The sequence below is a fragment of the Chaetomium globosum genome, genomic scaffold (genome assembly GCF_000143365.1).
Source record: "Chaetomium globosum CBS 148.51 scaffold_4 genomic scaffold, whole genome shotgun sequence".
Lineage (NCBI taxonomy): Eukaryota > Fungi > Ascomycota > Sordariomycetes > Sordariales > Chaetomiaceae > Chaetomium > Chaetomium globosum.
In genome coordinates this window covers 1,060,454-1,077,647 of record NT_165979.1, presented here as the reverse complement: position 1 = coordinate 1,077,647, position 17,194 = coordinate 1,060,454, and the positions used below count along the sequence as shown (strand labels likewise).

At 54.6% G+C, this 17,194-nt stretch overlaps 3 protein-coding genes across 3 annotated transcripts; all 3 read left to right on the top strand.

The window, feature by feature from the left end:
* Nucleotides 1-1,440: 1,440 nt before the first annotated feature.
* Nucleotides 1,441-4,594, top strand: CHGG_04041 (uncharacterized protein; the record flags this gene model as incomplete). Its single annotated transcript, XM_001223254.1, has 7 exons — nt 1,441-1,664; nt 1,725-2,636; nt 3,110-3,256; nt 3,335-3,347; nt 3,571-3,737; nt 3,788-3,882; nt 3,951-4,594. The coding sequence occupies 7 exons, from the start codon at nt 1,441-1,443 to the stop codon at nt 4,592-4,594; spliced, it is 2,202 nt and encodes a 733-aa protein (XP_001223255.1).
* Nucleotides 4,595-5,183: 589 nt separating this feature from the next.
* CHGG_04040 (uncharacterized protein) lies at nt 5,184-12,496 on the top strand (the record flags this gene model as incomplete). Its single annotated transcript, XM_001223253.1, has 4 exons — nt 5,184-5,286; nt 5,361-6,769; nt 7,740-8,805; nt 9,279-12,496. 4 exons carry the CDS (start codon nt 5,184-5,186, stop codon nt 12,494-12,496), a joined length of 5,796 nt encoding a protein of 1,931 aa, XP_001223254.1.
* Nucleotides 12,497-13,915: 1,419 nt separating this feature from the next.
* CHGG_04039 (uncharacterized protein) lies at nt 13,916-16,159 on the top strand (the record flags this gene model as incomplete). Its single annotated transcript, XM_001223252.1, has 3 exons — nt 13,916-14,072; nt 14,130-15,303; nt 15,361-16,159. The coding sequence occupies 3 exons, from the start codon at nt 13,916-13,918 to the stop codon at nt 16,157-16,159; spliced, it is 2,130 nt and encodes a 709-aa protein (XP_001223253.1).
* Nucleotides 16,160-17,194: the final 1,035 nt, after the last annotated feature.

Sequence of the window (17,194 nt, the reverse complement as noted above, 5' to 3'; positions counted from 1 at the left end):
TGGTGGGCTTGATGAGGTGCCCGCAGAGAAACCGCTGCCTTCAACAGCTGACGGGAGGTATTTGATGGATCTCGACCGGGAGTGACCGCGAGACCGGAGAGCAAGGGGAAGAAGTCTGCTCTTAATCGGTCCCGGGACCTGGAATACAGAAAACCCCCTGTTCCTCTGTTTCTACGGGCACCTTCCCGCCGGACCGGTTCCACGCGCAGGGCTGCACGTCACAGCAAGGTTTCTGCCAAGGAGACGACTGCCGTATCAGAAGCCACTTCGGCCTGTTCTGACTTCCTTGGTGCCTTTTCGGAAAGGCTCTTTTTTTGCTGGGAGCTGAGACAGGGGTTCAAATACCACCCCGATCTCTGGATTCCGATCCGGTTCTATCTTCCTGCCGAGACGGATTCTTCAATCTCGAAGCATTGTCCCTGCCACCGAGTCAAGATTTTCATGCACCGACTCAGGGGCATCAAGTGACGTCTGATCTTTCTTTGTAATCCACCCCACCGGCACATACGGCAGCAGTTCAGCGCCTTATATCATCAACAGCAAGCTCTTTTCCAGAGAGGCAAGCCATCCCTCGTTTGTACGAGTCCTGGCGTGCCCCACGCCTCATGGAAAGATCATTCCTCCTTTTTGGACGGAGAATCGGTTCCCAGTAACGACATTACCATTGTTAGAAGAACAAGGGACGGGCAACGGGGCATGAAGCCAGTTTTGTGTGTGTCGTTATAATCCCGGCCTGAACCCGCCGTCCCTAGTTCCCTGTTGATTGACTGGGGTAGTCGTTCTCTCACGACGCCAATTCGTTGGCCGGTTGAATCGATCGGTCCCACCTCTTCTCGTACCTCCCTTCTCAGGAGAATGATCATCGAAGGTGGAGGCTCAAAATCCCAAATCCAACATCAAACGCAAGGGGCAGAAAACATCACGCCCAATCGCATCAACAAGGACCGGATCCGTCGACCCGACGATTCCTTCGACCCCATCGCCTGGTGAGGTTTTCCACCTCAATTTCCGGGATTGGATTTCCCCGTCGGATGAACCGGACGACTTGGCTGCCCAGTACCCCCACAAACGAGGTTGAAAGGGGTGGCAAGTCCCACGCCGCAAACCCAACTGCCGGCAGTAGAAACGCATAACGTTGGGCTTATCAAGAAACTACGAGTATTTCGTACCAAAACATAGTTCCCAAGACGGTGGGACCCATGTTTCCGCTTTGGGGCCCAATACCACAGTAGCCAGGGGGTGACTGGAGACCAAATTTCCAAAAAGAACTACACTAGTACATACACTAGAAGGCGACGAAGCCTCGGGGCTGGAAAGGTGCGCCGAACCCCCTGAGCTGCCAAGGCTGCCACGAGGGAGCGGGTCCTTATTATGCAGCTCGCGTCCATTCATTCCTTTTGCAGTCCGTTCTTGTTCTCATTCCGCCCCTCAGCGATCGACATGAAGGCCGCCACCTTGCTTGGAGCCGCCCTTGCGGCAGCCACTGTCCACGCTGGTGTGCGCTGCCGGGGCACTGGCCTTTCCCAGCCGCAGGAGCTGACCGATCTCATCGAAGAAGCCAAGTCTCGGGTTATCCAGGACTTGACCGAGCAGGAGAATAAGCTCCGGGAGGCCGGCGAGACACCCCGTTGCACCGTCGACAAGCTTGTTTTCCGTCGGGAATAGTAAGTGTTAAATTCACAGAATTCCTATTTGTAGGTTTTCTAACCAAACCCCTTCGCCAGTGGCCAACTGTCCAAACAGGACCGCCTCGCCTATGTCAACGCCGTCAAGTGCCTGCAGAGCAAGCCGCCGCGCACGCCCGAGAGCGTGGCGCCGGGGGCCAAGTCACGGTTCGACGACTTCGTCGTGACGCACATCCAGCAGACGCTTGCCATCCACTACTCGGGCGTCTTCCAGCCGTGGCACCGCTGGTTCGTGCACCAGTACGAGAAGGCCCTGCGCGACGAGTGCGGCTACACGGGCTACCAGCCGTACTGGGACTGGGCCAAGTACGCGAACGCGCCGCAGAACTCGCCGCTCTTCAACGGCGACCCCACCAGCCTGGGCGGCAACGGCGAGTACATCCCGCACGACGGGCCCGTCATCGTGCCGCCTGCCGGCGTCGGCGGCGGCAACATCTCGCTCCCTGCTGGCGAAGGCGGCGGGCTGGTCAAGACGGGCCCCTTCGCGGACATGGTGGTCAACCTTGGTCCTGTGGGCGGCCTCGCGGACACGGCGCCGGGCCCCATGGGCGGGCTGGGCCATAACCCGCGCGGGCTCAAGCGCGACCTGGGCGGGGCCATGAACATGCGCTACGCCAACTACTCGACGGTGCTGCAGCTGCTGACGCGGCCCGACGTCGACCAGTTCCGTATCGTCTCCGAGGGCGTCCCCTACACGATCGAGATCGGGCCCCACGGTGGTATTCATTACACTATCGGCGGCGACCCGGGTGGCGATCTGTTTACCTCCCCTGGTGACCCGGCTTTTTGGGTGCATCACGGCCAGATGGACCGCGTTTGGACCATGTGGCAGGCTTTGGGCGCCGGGCCTGCGCGTTACACGGATCTTGGGTCTGGGTCTTATGCTCATCGGACGTGGGGGAATGAACCACCGTCGGATCTGGCTGAGTTGGGGGATGTTATTGATATGGGGTATGCTGGGGAGTCGACTACCATTGGGGAGGTCATGTCGACGACGGGAGGAGATCTATGCTATTATTATTTGTAATTGAGAGCATTCCGTCGCACATGCGGGGGTCCAAATTGGGCAGTCAGGTCATGTTATTGCTGGGGACATGTTGCAGTGAGCAACCAACGGTACCTGTTAATCATTGAAGACACAGAACACTTTTGCTCGCCATCGAATCGTGCCAGATTTCCTCCCACCCACCGACATCCGTTTAATCCCAAGCGCCTTCCGCTCGAATCTCCGGTTATACCATAATTTTGACCGTTTCTCGCATCAAAGACAACCTCCCCCATCCCTATCCAACTCATCCGGTGTCACAAGCTTCAAAATCGGCGGGTCAACATCATCCACCCCCACACACCAACTAACCCGAAACTCCAAGTCCCAGTACGCACACCGCACAGCCCTCAAGGCCATACTGACCCTTGGTGAACAGGTTGCTCACGCTGTTACGGGGTGGGGGCCCTATATGTCGGTGTCCAGGCCGCGGCAGCCTTGGTCGACGTGCGCGGGGGATATTCTCGTCGAGCAGGCGCCAGGCGGCTTTGCCGGACCCGTCCTTGTCAAGGGCTAGCTTGAGATCGTAGGCCTCGGGCTCCGCGGCGGAGGTCGGAGCTGCTCTGAGAGCGGTGAAGGCTGCGATGACTCATGGTGGTTCTAGGCTCAAGTTTGCAGTGAGTTAGTGGTGTGCAAAAAGGTCAGGGGGTTGGCTAAGGGATGCATGCATGTGCCTGAGCTGAGTTTGGACGGAGGAGGAATGCGAGACTACCTGGGTAGGTAGGTAGGTACCCTGGATTAGAATACCATGTCAAGTTAGAAATCTCAATGGCTGCATTCAACTCCAACGGGACTGTTTTGAAAACCTGAATCAAGCGAGACAGTGTTCCACCCACCTAGGTACGCTCTACTCGTTGTCGCACCAGGCGGCTCAGTCATCAACTTCTCGCTTGCCACCGCTGTCCACCGCTGTCCATCGCGGTTCAACGTTGGGCCCACCGATTCGACTGCATACGGGCTGAGGTATTAGGCGCTAATGAGGCCTTTTCTCTTTGGGCTATAATGGTGTATGTTGATTGGGCAATTACGTCGAAAAACAACCTCCGACGGTGTACAGTCGAGAGTCGCCCCCGGATGCTCGTATCCCGGCTCGAGGGTGGCTGACTAGATCCAACTACAAGGTCCCCAATGCGGAATGCGAGCCCAGAGCATGTTAACGAGACCACGAGTGTAAGGAGCGTTATGGAGGCCAGAACAACATAAATATCCTCAACGTCCAGGTCCTCTTCACAAGTTCAACCTCACCATCGCCGAGTTCAACTTCACAACCCACTCCAAGTCTCCAACCACACCAATTCACACAGCTTCCTGGATTCCTCGAATCTCGCCCACCATCAACATGAAGTATCTTACCGCCATCACCACCCTTTTCGCCGCTGGCGCCCTTGGCACCGCGATCCCTGCCGCACCCTCCAACGGCTACGACCTGAACCTCAAACTGGTCACGGAGGGCAAGGACCAATACTGGCTCCTGACGGACGACAACCTGCCCGCGGGCCTCCCTGCGGCGCCCGGCCCTCTCGCGAGCCGCTCCGCCAACCAAGGCCTGCAGGCGCGCGACAGCCCGGCGTGCTCGGGCAGCCACCAGGCGAGCACGGGAGATTGTTACAACCTGCTCGTGGCGCTCGGCAGCGACCAGAACGGAATCCCGCAATCGCCGCGCAACATCCGCTACAACAACTGCTACGTCAGCTGGTCCAATATTCCGCTCGGCGGTGTCCGTGCGGAGCTGTATAGCCCCGGGGTCGACATCTACAACTCGTGCAGCTCCAACGGCAAGGTCTCTGGCCTGAAGAGAAACGTCAGGGTCGGGGGCAGCCTCTTGACCGTGTGCCTGTCTGATCGGGCTGATGGCTGCCACTAAACGTTATCGGGAGGAAACGGAGGAGAAATTGGGGGCCATCATGGCGGTTGGTTAGATGTTGCGACGTTAGCATTGTACCAGAGTCGGCGAGGTAGTGAGGTTGGATTCAATGTGAAATGGGTTTGATCATCAATTGACCCGTGTTTGAAACACCCAAGTTCACTGGTTTGGTCCGTCGTTGTTCGTCTTTGTAAGGTATGGTACGCCACAGGATTGATGTTTGCACTTGAAATTTCTTGTTTTAGCACATCTTAAATCTTTGCGTGAGAAATGGAAAGAAGCAAGCTTGCGAGGTATCTCATACAACCTGGGATGTGGCTCAAACATCTGTGTGGTGCAAACGCCTTGATGTTTTGATGTGCGCGCGTGGCACACCGCTTGTATTTTTTCCGGGCTGTCTACATTGCCCTCCCAGAGTCGCTCCTTCCCAACGACAACCAACCAACCCCGCACTTCCGCCTGCTTCTGCCAATTTTCTCTTCATCACAGGTAATCCATTTCCCCGGCCTTAGGTATCATACACCGTTTCCATTCAGGTGGTTTCGACGCAAAATAGTGCAGCAGTCAAGGCCACGCATTCGCAACCAATATGAACGGATACCAGCTCCCGTTCGTCGTCCACTGCGTTTTCTGCGGGTGGTTTATCGCTGATAAAGCTGGCTCTGTTTCGTGGATGAATCAGTTTCGCGGTCGTGAGTATACCTGTACTTTCCCCTAGGTTGGATCAAAATTAAATTGTGTCGTTCTAACTAATATCATCTCGTAGTATGCCGAAGCCGAGAGGAGGGTGTTCATGTGACCGGCGTCGGCCTCTACTCCGATCCGCAGTTGGGCCGCTTCATCGCGCCTCAAAATGTTGATGCTCGGTGGTGCGACCCTGGCTATGCAAATCCGGACCTAGATCAATTTGGGGTATTGTTCCGGGGCGAGTGGCTCGAAATCAACGGGAAACGTGGCCACGTCTTCCACGATGCCTGCTGGTCTCTCGTGAAACAGGCATATCATCCGACCCAGGTCCCTTGTGAGAGACTATTCGAGGTTTTAGACTCCCTGATCATGACAGACTCAATGTGTCCAAGCTTGGACTGGGGCCACGACTACGGAGGACTTCAAGGATTTCTTGAGGACCAAATTCACGATTGGGAGACACAGGTCGATGACGGCAATTATCTAACACCATACGACGGTATTGAAGACGTTCTTCAAACACCGGCATATTACAACGTTAACCCCTTAGCTACTTCCGAGGTGGAAGCAATTCTGACCGAAACTCCACAAGCGCCGCCTTCTCGGGTCCCGTTACTGCCCACCGAATCATCATCACCCGGCCGGGATCCATTCGCCTCACTTCCCGTGGAGTTGCGCTCCGCTATCGCGACCTACCTCTCAACTCCAGACACCCTGAACACACGCCGCGCATCGCCGTCATTCTGGTTTATCTTCGACAGCCAACAATTCTGGGCATCTCGGTTCAGGGGAAAGGCCTCGGAACGCTCATGGCTCTTTGAAGCAGTCTCGGGTTCCGAAACCCGTGGCGTCGTTGGACACAGAGATTGGCGTGGACTGTACCAGCGTACGGCCGATGCCGGCCTAGCTGAGGGCACACGAAACAGGAAGCGGATTTGGGGCCTTATTATACAACACGTGGTGGACGTTTTGGCGCTCTCTTGGAACGAACTGCCTCACGAGGTGCCACTTCCCTGGCATATCCCGCCTCTCCCAGAAGAACATGGGAGCCCCGAGCAGTCATGGATTACGGCTGCGGGGTGTCTACCGCTAGATACAAAATATCACGGACCCTGTAAAGGTTCCAAAGTCCAAGGGGTGGCCATTCCGACGAATGATATCTCACGGGTCGCTGTCTCCACTGTCCTCTTCGGCGGAAACGGATACATCTGCGGCTTGTCCCTCACTGCTACCAACGACGAAGTGATCCAATTGGGTTACAGCCTCGCTGGCAGCGAGCATTCCTTGCAACTCCATGGCGCGGCATTGATGGGCTTTAACCTTGCCGTCGGCGTGGGTGGCATCCAAGCCCTGCAGTGCGTCAGTGGCAGTAATGCGAGGAAGCACCTGTCTGCTTGGATCGGATTTACCGATGGCGTACCTATAACAGAACGACTGGGCCGAGTCACGACGAGCGGGGAGACTATGGCTTTGAAGCTCGAGTTTGACGTAAGATAACCCCGGCCTTTTCTTTTGTTCTAATCGGCCATTCGGCCTATGGTTCTACTTGCTAATCAAGCCTGGATTCGGAATGCAGGGTTTTAAAATGGTCAGTCTCGCAGCTTGTCGAGACCCAAAACAGCCTATATTACCGAAAGGCCTAGAAGTCGTCGACGACGACGCCCGGAATCTCAGGAACTCTGCAATCTGGTCTCCTCACCCGCCACCGCCAAGTTTAAATCTGAATGAGGGTTTCATGATAGCACCCAATCCTTACATGTCAGGACATCGGCCACTGTTCTGGACCTGGTTTGGAGGCCCGGGTGGGAGTTTCCTTAGAAGCCTGGTCAAAATCACCTTCGTCCGCCTCGACCGCATAGATTTTATTTTCAACGACCCGGAAGTTCCAACCGCATGCCGAAGTTTCGGGCACGACTCCTGCGAGGGCATGCCGACAAACTATGGGATTAAGGACATTTTAATTGACGGACCTGGAGGTGAAAATATCCAGACAATCGAGCTCTATCACGTGGGGGTCGAGTGCAGCTCGAGCAGGTCCCGAGAATTTCGCGAAGGGTATTTTATTTGGCTCAGGGTACCTTATCCCCGTTTCCAGCGGACTAATTGTTTGGGAAGTGTTGCGGGCGCCGGCATTCCGGGCCCACCTTTCCAGACCGCCCGGCCCCGCCCTGCGTGGGCTTAACCCACGCAGTGGCATCGCTTCCTGTTGTTAGTTCACATTGACATCGTCTTCCTGTGCGCTCACACAGGTTATGAGCCCCTGACACTTCCTTTTATTACTGTTGATACTCTTCCTGTTAATTCTCTCAATTGATAGAGATTGGAATTGAGTGAAAAATCGTCGATTGTGTGGAATTTCGTTTTGAAGTCAACGAACCACACCCGACATTCCAATTTATCGACACAAGTGTGCGACATCAAAATCAGTCAAATGGCGGAACAACTGCAACAAATGCAGGCGATGATGACTCAAATGCTTGAGGCTCAAAAGAATTATTATGAGAAAAAGCTAGCTGAGAAATCGACAAAGCGACAGAAGACCACGTTTGAGAAAGTTCCAGAGCTCAAGAAAAAGGAGGACTTCTTGACATGGCGTGACAAGTTGCTCACGTCGCTGAAGAGCGCAGGGCTGGAAGCCCACATCCTTACCGGCGTGCCGGAACCGGCAGATGACGACGAGAAGCGCCAGTGGCGATACGACCGGATCGACGTTGACAACCTCATCCAGAGCACAATTGCGGATATCAACGTGTGGACTTTGTTGCGAGGACAAGGCTGGAAGGTTACCGACCAGGATCCGAAATCGACATTTGACCATCTGACACAGCACTTCGATAAGTACACCCACAAAGCGACATACGACATTGCACGGGAGTTCTTCAATATCAGGCGTGGCGACTATGACAAGTTCACCACATTTCAGATTCGGCTCAACTATCTGTATCAGCGGATAAATGAGACTGACTACAAGATGCAAGAGTCAGCGGCAACCTTGAACGCCATCCAGGCGATTTCCGACGCCTACCCGGATCTGTATACCAGGTCGATGACGAATCTTCGAAACAACAAGTTGTCGTGGGCGGATTTGATGCTGGAATTCAACGAACTGGCATCCCAGGAGGCGACCCAGCCGGCATTGAGCAACGTCAAATACGGCAAGGACAAGACTAAGAAGGTAGAAGGAGATGCCACATCGTCGTCGTCAAACACTCGGTCGACTTCGATGACCAACAAGAATAACGAGAGACAGAACTCCTGGAAGTCGAAAAACCAGAGGGTTGACTGCAAGGAATGCGACAAGGACATTTACACTGGACAGGCGCATTGCGGAGGCTGTGGCTTCCACTACCCGAAGGCATTAATCTGCTGGTGGTGCAATCCGGAACAGGCCCCGGAAAACTGGCCGAAGAGAGACAGTGCCCTCAAGGCGAAGGCAACGAAAACCTCCTCGTCGACATCGACATCGTTGACTAAATCGTCGTCGGCATCTTCGTCGACAACGGGCCCTCTTCATCAACAGTCTGGTGTGGCGAACCAGTCTCGCCCGATGAATCTCCTGTTTACAAGCAACCATCCGGACATGAACATGATGAACATGGCACCGCATTTTTGGGGAGGCCCGTGGCGCAATTAAGCGCTAAAGTCCAACAGGCCCTCAAGGCATCAGGCGCGTCGACAGAGGCAATTCGGAATGTCGTGATTTACGATACCGGATGCGCGACGCCAGCGTTCAATGACAAGAAGTGGTTCAAGGAATTGGAAACACTCCCAGAGGCGTCATTGGCGATATCCTCAACGGGAGAATTGATAGAGAATTGGCTGGGCGGAACCGTTAGTCTTACGGTTCAACTCCCGACAGGCAATTATGCGACGATCGAGATTGACGAAGCAGTTTACCAACCATCAGCACCTTGCAATTTACTTGCAGGTCTGAGAATGAAGAATGACGGCGTTCGTTGGGACCAAGACAATGACACGCTGTATCACAAAGGAACAGGAAGCCTCCTGATGGAGTTGTACGATTATCGAGGCGTACCAGCTGTCAGAGATGCACTGCCGACCTCAACCAACAGAGGAAACCAACCGAAACCAGAGATGGCGTCAGTCCCATACCGCAAGATGCACAGAAGGCTAATGCATGCCGGCAAATCAGTTGTTGAAGAAGCATGTCGGCGTGCAGGCATCGAATTGACCGCCAAACAAGATCACTTTTGCGAAGGCTGTACAATGGGAAAGATGACGGACGAACTGGGCAAATCAGCCCCCATCCAAGGCGATAATCCACTTGACTTCATTCGTGTCGACACGGTTACTCATGAAAAACCGGGAGCGTTGGGATATAAATACAGCGTTCACATCATTGACATCGACACGAACTTCCACTGGGTCAAATACACCAGCACAAAGGGTCAGATCTTCGACCTGTTGAAGGACTGGGTGGTCATGGTTCACACCCAGACAGGTCGTTGGGTGAAGATGATCGGCATTGATGGCGGCACCGAATTCGGACAATCGCCTATTCCATTCGTTGACGATAAGTTCAAGAGGTGGGCGAGGGAGAAAGGCATTGTGGTCCTTCAGACCCCTCCACACACGCCGTGGATGAACGGCAAAGTTGAACGCGCGGCGAGGGAGGTTCTGGATAAGACGCGCGCGACGATGATTGCGTATCAGATTCCAGAACACCTCTGGACCTTCGTGATGGAATCAGTCGTTCAAGTCAAAAACGTACTGCCCACGAATGCGAATACGGGCAACAGGTGCCCACAAGAGGCCTTTGCGAAAGGTGTCGGTATGCCAAAGTCGACATGGACGCCACACATCACCCACTTTCGAGCCTACTTTTGCGAGGCGTATTACTACGTCAAACCGAAATACCGGGTCCAATCCGACAAGTTTGCCGCGCGCGCCGAGAAAGGACGCCTGATCGGTTACGCTGACCTGCATGGCAAAATATACTGGATTTGGAATCCGAAGACCGGGAAGATCATTCGCGCCAGCGCAGTCAAGTTCAACGAAGGCCCAGACTTTGTTCCTGACGAAGATGTCGGAACGGATGTCGAATACGAAGCGGTTTTTACCGACACGACAACGCAAGAAGAAGAAGAAGCGGTCGTGGAAAAACAAGACTGGGTGACAATTACCCATCCGGATCAAACAACAACAACGATTAGCCTTCAGGGGGGGGATTCCACTGCGACAGAAAATGAACTGCCCGCAATCGAGAACGAACCTCAACAGAGCGACGAAACAACGGAAATGCAGAAAGAAAAACATGTCGCTCAATTACCGACTCCAGAGGCCACTCCAGAACCAACGCTTGATGCGGAGGATCGCATGGAGATTGGGAGAGATCTTCCAGTGCCAATTAACCATTTGTCGCCAGGAATTGGCAATTTGGTGACCGACGAACCCGGAACAGTGGCACCGACTACGTTGTCGACCCGCCCGCGGCGCCAAAAGGCTAAATACGGTACCGGCACAGAGGAAGGTTATTATGCTAAATTGAGCAGGGGTGAATTGCCGGGACAGTCGTTTTATGCGGCGCACCTGGATATCCCTGAACCCGACGAACCAACAATTGGCATGGCGCTTTCAAGTGTGAAGGTCGAGAACGACATTGCGCAATACCTGCAACCCCAAATACCGAAGAACCATCGACAGGCGAAACGCCTTGAGAACTACAAGGATTACTGGCTCAAGGCGATGTTGAAACAAGATGCCAGCTTGCGCGACAAAGAAGTCTACGAATTGATTCCGAAACGCCCAGGCATGACGATTTTGCCGAGCAAATGGGTATTTGACGAAAAAATGAATCCGTCAACGGGAACAACAGATCCACGCGCAAGATGGGTTGTTTGTGGCAATTTCGACAAAGACTCTTGGAATAGTGAAGACGTTTTTGCCGCCGTCGTCAACAGCGTTTCAGTCCGTACATTTCTTGCTGTCGTCGCAGTGCGAGACTTGGAATGCCTGCAATACGACTTCATAACAGCGTTCTTGAACACGCTGATTCCGAAGGGCATCGACTATTACGTTGAGCCCCCAGAAGGTTTGGACATTCCGCCTGACATGGTTTGCAGGTTGAGAAAGGCACTTTACGGCCTGCGGAAAAGTCCACAATACTGGTTCAACACGGTCAAACCTTTACTCGAAGAAAGAGGCTTCAAGGCACTCGAAACAGATGCCTGTTTGTTTCGACACAAACGCTACGACATTCTTCTGGTGCTTTACGTCGACGATCTTTTGATTGCGGCGCCCTCGACCGCCATGATCCACACGGTCCGCGACGAAATTATCAAGCAGTTCGAATTGAAAGAACTCGGCCCGGTGAAACGGTTCCTGGGCTTCGACATCGTCCGCGATCGCAAACAAAAGAAGATCTTCGTATCACAAGAAAGCTACACACGGGCATTACTGGCAAAGAGAGAAATGTCAGACTGCCATCCGACGCCAACACCGTGGCCCAGTAAAATGGAATTGCCGGCGACATGGGAACCAGTGATGAAACGCCAGAAGGCGTATATCAAAGATACCGGCTCCCTCAATTGGCTTGCGTGTGGTACAAGACCCGACATCGCGTATACCGTTTCGAGGCTGGCGGAGGCCAACGCTGGCCCATCACAAGCGCACCTGGACCTACTTAAGCATGTGTTTCGATATCTGAAAGGCACAACGGATCTCGGCATTGAGTTCGGCGGCGACGAAATTAGCTGCGACGACATGCGAATGATGGCGTTTGCGGATGCATCGCTAGCCGACCGACTACCATCACGACAATCGACAGGAGGCCATTCGGTCTTCCTTGCCGGGGCACCAGTACTCTGGAAGTCAAAGAAACAACCTTTCGTCGCATTGAGTACGACGGAAGCCGAATTTACCAACTTGACACCCACCGCATTGTCGACAATGTGGGTGTCGCAGATCTTGAAGGACTGTGGCATTCCACAGAAGATACCGACAGTGATTTTTACGGACAGCAACAACGCGTACAAAACGGTACTTAACCCGATGAACAGAGCGCGCACACGGACGATTGATATCCGCTACAAGTGGATAATTGAGAAGGTTCAGAAAGGAGAGTTGAGTGTCAACCATTTGCCCGGGGCACAGATGCCAGCCGACGGTTTGACAAAGCCGTTATCGAAGGAGAAACACGCGGCATTTGTGGGGATGATGGGCATGAGAGCGAAGAAGATTCCGTGGGCGAAGTAAAACACCACGAAGATATACATGTACTAGATTAAGAAAGATGGCGATGGCTTCATGCCGGGGCGGATGGAGGCCGGTCTGAGGGGGGGTGTTGCGGGCGCCGGCATTCCGGGCCCACCTTTCCAGACCGCCCGGCCCCGCCCTGCGTGGGCTTAACCCACGCAGTGGCATCGCTTCCTGTTGTTAGTTCACATTGACATCGTCTTCCTGTGCGCTCACACAGGAAGGCACTGCGCTAACGGTGAGAACAGATACACACGAACCGTGGGCGGATGTGGGAATTTGGTAGGGAACCTCACCCCCGTAAAACCAGCAATTTGAAGAGAGTGTTTTCGGCCGCGCCAGGGGATGCAATCACTGGCTTCTACGGGTATCAGGTATTTACCCTTCTCCTCGCCCCCACTCCCCTGTCGACCCCCTCGATAATGCGCAAACCAAAGGCTCACATGTGGGTGGTACCTGATACAGCTCTCTCGCCGCATTCTATCAATCGGCATCATAACCGAACCCATTCTTCCTTCCTAGAGCGGCATGTTGGGTTTTGGCTTACAACCATCTCCTTTTTGGGCCGTATTAATAACCACGGTCCTTGGGCCCCAGGCCTCTGATACTACACACACATCACTGCGACGACTCGGCTGATGGTGGCTTGCCAGGGCCGGGGATCCAGCTCGGTTGATCGAATCCAATTATCCTCTGCATGCGACAGACTAGTCGAAGACAAACTTGGATTGTCTTGTTAGAAATACGGCGCCCCGAATCCGAGAATTAATGGAATCGCCACTGCCTGGTTGGATTTCGCGTTTGTCTCTCTGGTTCGGGGGGGGAGACTCTATTCAGGACCGCAAGCCTCTCTACGCTCATTGCAAAGATCTCACTGCAAGCAGATTAAACGGGTGGCGTTGTAAAATAGGTAGTTAAGGCAGACGAGCCCGGGCCGGCGAACCGAGCCTAGTCCAATCCAGCGAGAGGCGAACATGATCCTGGATCCCGAAAACAGCAAGGGGAAAGGAACGGAGTCCGACTTTCCGAGCAGGATTCTTTTTTTATGTCCCAATGCTTGGAAGGCCCCTTTTACCACCCGTGCCCGATACATGACTCCCTGTATGGGGTATGTTTTAGATGGTGCAGGTGCCAGGCGCCGCGGCCGGCGCGGTAATTAGTCGTGGCGGAACTTACATGTAGAGCATTCGAGTTAGTGGATGTCTTTAAGGTATTTGACGGCTGCTCGGTCATGCCATTGACCCTGGTGGCGGAAGCGGCTAAAGTGATCTGCACGCGTGCAAGAGCGGAGGCAGAGATGGGAACCCAGAACCTATTTACCCGATGACATGTTCATAATGTCGGCTGCGTCGCGCTGTGGCCATCCTCCTCCCGCGGTACCACGGACAAGCTGCTAGGAGCCTCATAGCAAGTAGCATGATGGCGCATGCACTGCAAACCGCTGTTTTGGGGGCGCTGCTGCTGTCTCCAATCCCAGGGGTTCTCGGGGCGTCGACTATAGAGGACCAACGAAGTGCGCCCGGAAGCGAGAGGTTCGGCGGCGGATTGACCATCTTATCCGATAATCGTCTTGACAGTGAGTATCGAGGCCCATTTGTCGCAAAAGGCGCTCCTAACCAACTACCTTGTGAAGATAGTCCCAAGAATGGCTCCGCCGCTCTCCTCGTCCACCAGCAAGCAAGCTACGCCGCGGCCGTCGCCTCGTGCAAGGCCCTTAGTGAAGGCCTCTGGAACCCGGACACGATGAAATTCACTGACGGCCTGAATAACTCGCTTTCATACCAGGCCCACATTGGTGCCGTCCCCGTCAGCCAGCTCTTCTGGGTCAACCGCGGACACCGGAATACCACCGCCAGCTGCCGTCAGTGCCGTGCCATTGATATCCACGGCAACACCATGCCCTCCGACTGTACGCGCAAGCTCCCCGTCCTATGCACCCAGACGGCCCCTGTCTCTACACAGGGAAACAACACGGCCACTGGCTATCTCGTCAACCATCCAGTGGGTAATCAAATGTATACTGGCTACCGCGATGCCTTCGCGTGGAAGTTTCGCGCCATCCGATATGCCCCACAACCTACGCGCTTCGAGCACTCGACCCCGTTCGAGCCCAACGAGGCGACGGCGATCACGGCACTGACGTCCAAGGCCGACTGCCTCCAGCCGGTGGGCGAAGTGCAGAGTGGTAGCAGTGAGGACTGCCTCTTTCTGAACGTCTGGACGACCCATCTCCCGCCGCGGAAGGGGGGTCGCGCCATCAAGCCGAAGCTAAAGCCCGTCATGTTTTACATCTACGGCGGTGGATTCACTAGTGGCACGAGCAACAATGGAAACGCAGATGGCACGAATCTCGCTTCTCGTGGCGATGTCGTGGTAGTGACGCCCAACTACCGCGTCAGCACGCTTGGATGGATGGCATTCGATGACGGGGTCCATAACGGCAACTACGGACTTGGAGATCTCATTAACGCGCTCAATTGGGTGCAGAAGTATATCAAGGACTTGGGTGGCGATCCAACAAGGGTGACCATCTTTGGCGAGTCGGCCGGCGCTATGCTCGTCCGGGCATTGCTCGCCTCTCCTAAGGCTCAGGGGCTGTTCTACGCTGCCATCAGCATGTCTGGCCCGACGGGGCTCTCAGGGAACGAACATGGCTCGACTTCCTACTACAACTCCATCGAGTCGGAATTTGAGGGGACTTCCAAGGCCATCCTTGACAAGATGGGCTGCTTGAATGCCACAGATCGGCTCGCCTGCATGCGGGAGGTCAACGCCACTGAGTTGATAAACATCAGTGCCGTATCCAGGTACGTCCAAACATGACACAGCAAAACGGCGAGATCAACTTGGCTAACATGGTGCAGATCACTGGTTCAGGACGGGACATGGCTCGTGTCGAACACTCTGGCGCTCAACAACACAAGCGGCTACACCAAAGACGTGGCCTTCATGACAGGGACAAACCGCGACGAGCTCGGTGTCGACGTCGACCCGATCAAGGAAGGCGCCAACATCACCGACATCTTCGCGCACCACCTCCCCGGCGACGTAGGCGACCTCTCCCATTTCCTCAACTCCTCCGCCTTCGCACCCCCCAACCCAACATCCCCAACCCAAATCCTCAACGCCACGATCCGCGCCTCCACCAACGGGCTATACACCTGCCTCGAACAAGCCACCGCCTACACCGCCGCCCGACACGCCGCCTTCAAAACCGTCTACTCCTTCCAATTCAACCGCACCTACAGCCCGCCGGGCTACACCAAACCGCACTGCGACGCGCCCAAAACGGCCGCCCGCCCGAACGGCGACCCCGACGCCGAGTACTTCAAGTGCCACGCCGGCGAGAAGATGGTCGTCTTCGGCAACCCGCTGCGCGCCGGCCTGCCCGACCGCGACGGGCTTGATGTGCCGTTCGCGCAGTTGGCTGTTGATTACTGGAGCGCGTTTGCGAGGACGCAAGACCCGAACCCGAGTAGGGCGTATTTGGAGGCGCGGGGGTATTGGGGGACGCTGGAGCAGGTGGAGAAGGTTGGGTTGTGGGAGACGGCGGGGCCGGGCGGGTGGCGGTTGTTGCAGTGGAATGGACGGCAGCAGGGGGTCACGGAGAAGGCGCAGTGTGATGCGCTGGGGTTGTCGGTTGACTATTTTGAGACGAGATGATTTGTGTTGGTTGGGGATGGCCAAGTTGGGAAAAGGAGAGGCTGGATGGGAGTGTTACACACACGCCGAAGGTAAGGCCCGTGTGGCAGGGAATCTCTAGCCCTAGGTACCAATGTCACCATTATTGTGGAAGGGAAACTTGGTCATCATACCATCCCGCGAGCTCGCTCCAGAAATCCTAGTCTACTCCGCGATGATAGTATCGACCTTCTTTGTGATAACATGTGAGAGCTTTCTGGGATCTCCTCTCTTGCGTTTTAAGCTTGAATCAAATATCTTGTGACCCTGTTCTGCGTCTGTTGACTTAGAGATAATTAGGGGCATCCTCTTAGGTCAGGCACGCAGGTGTACCAACAGCCCCCTGAGGATACTATCAACTGGTAGTATTTTCCTTGTGTTACGCTCTCTTAGTGTCCCAGTATGGCCAATTCTAGAAGTAGTTCGACTGTGTATTCCGCAAGAACCGATGTGAGCGAGGTGAAGTGACGTGACGGGGAATTGTAGCCCATTCCCTTCCTTGATAATACACCAAACTCATTATATGCCATCCTTCGACTCCCGCTTGGTAATGATGACATTCATGTCTTTGTTGATGGTAAATCCCTGATGGTCCCATTTTAACGGCGACACTGGATCCATCATGGCGAAGTCGAAACGGAGGAAAAGCTTCACATCTTGGTCAGCAGCCTTCCAAGTTGCCATCGGCTTCCACAAGCAGCACACTCACCTCGAAAATTACCTTCCCCATCTCCATATTTGCCAGCCTCCTTCCCAGACACTCCCACCTCGTCCCCAGCGCAAAGCCGAGCCCTTGGGTTGCGTCCATCTCCTTGAGTTGCTCGGGGTCAGCCTCGAGCCACCGCATCGGATCAAACACCTCGGCATTGTCTCCGAACACGCTCTTGTCTCTCATGATCTCAAACCAACCGAAGGCAATATTCGTACCAGCCGGGACTTTGACGCACAAATGACATCGTCGACATCCGATGTCTTCGCTTGCAAGCCAGAGAGAGGCGGCCAGCAGCGCATCGAATT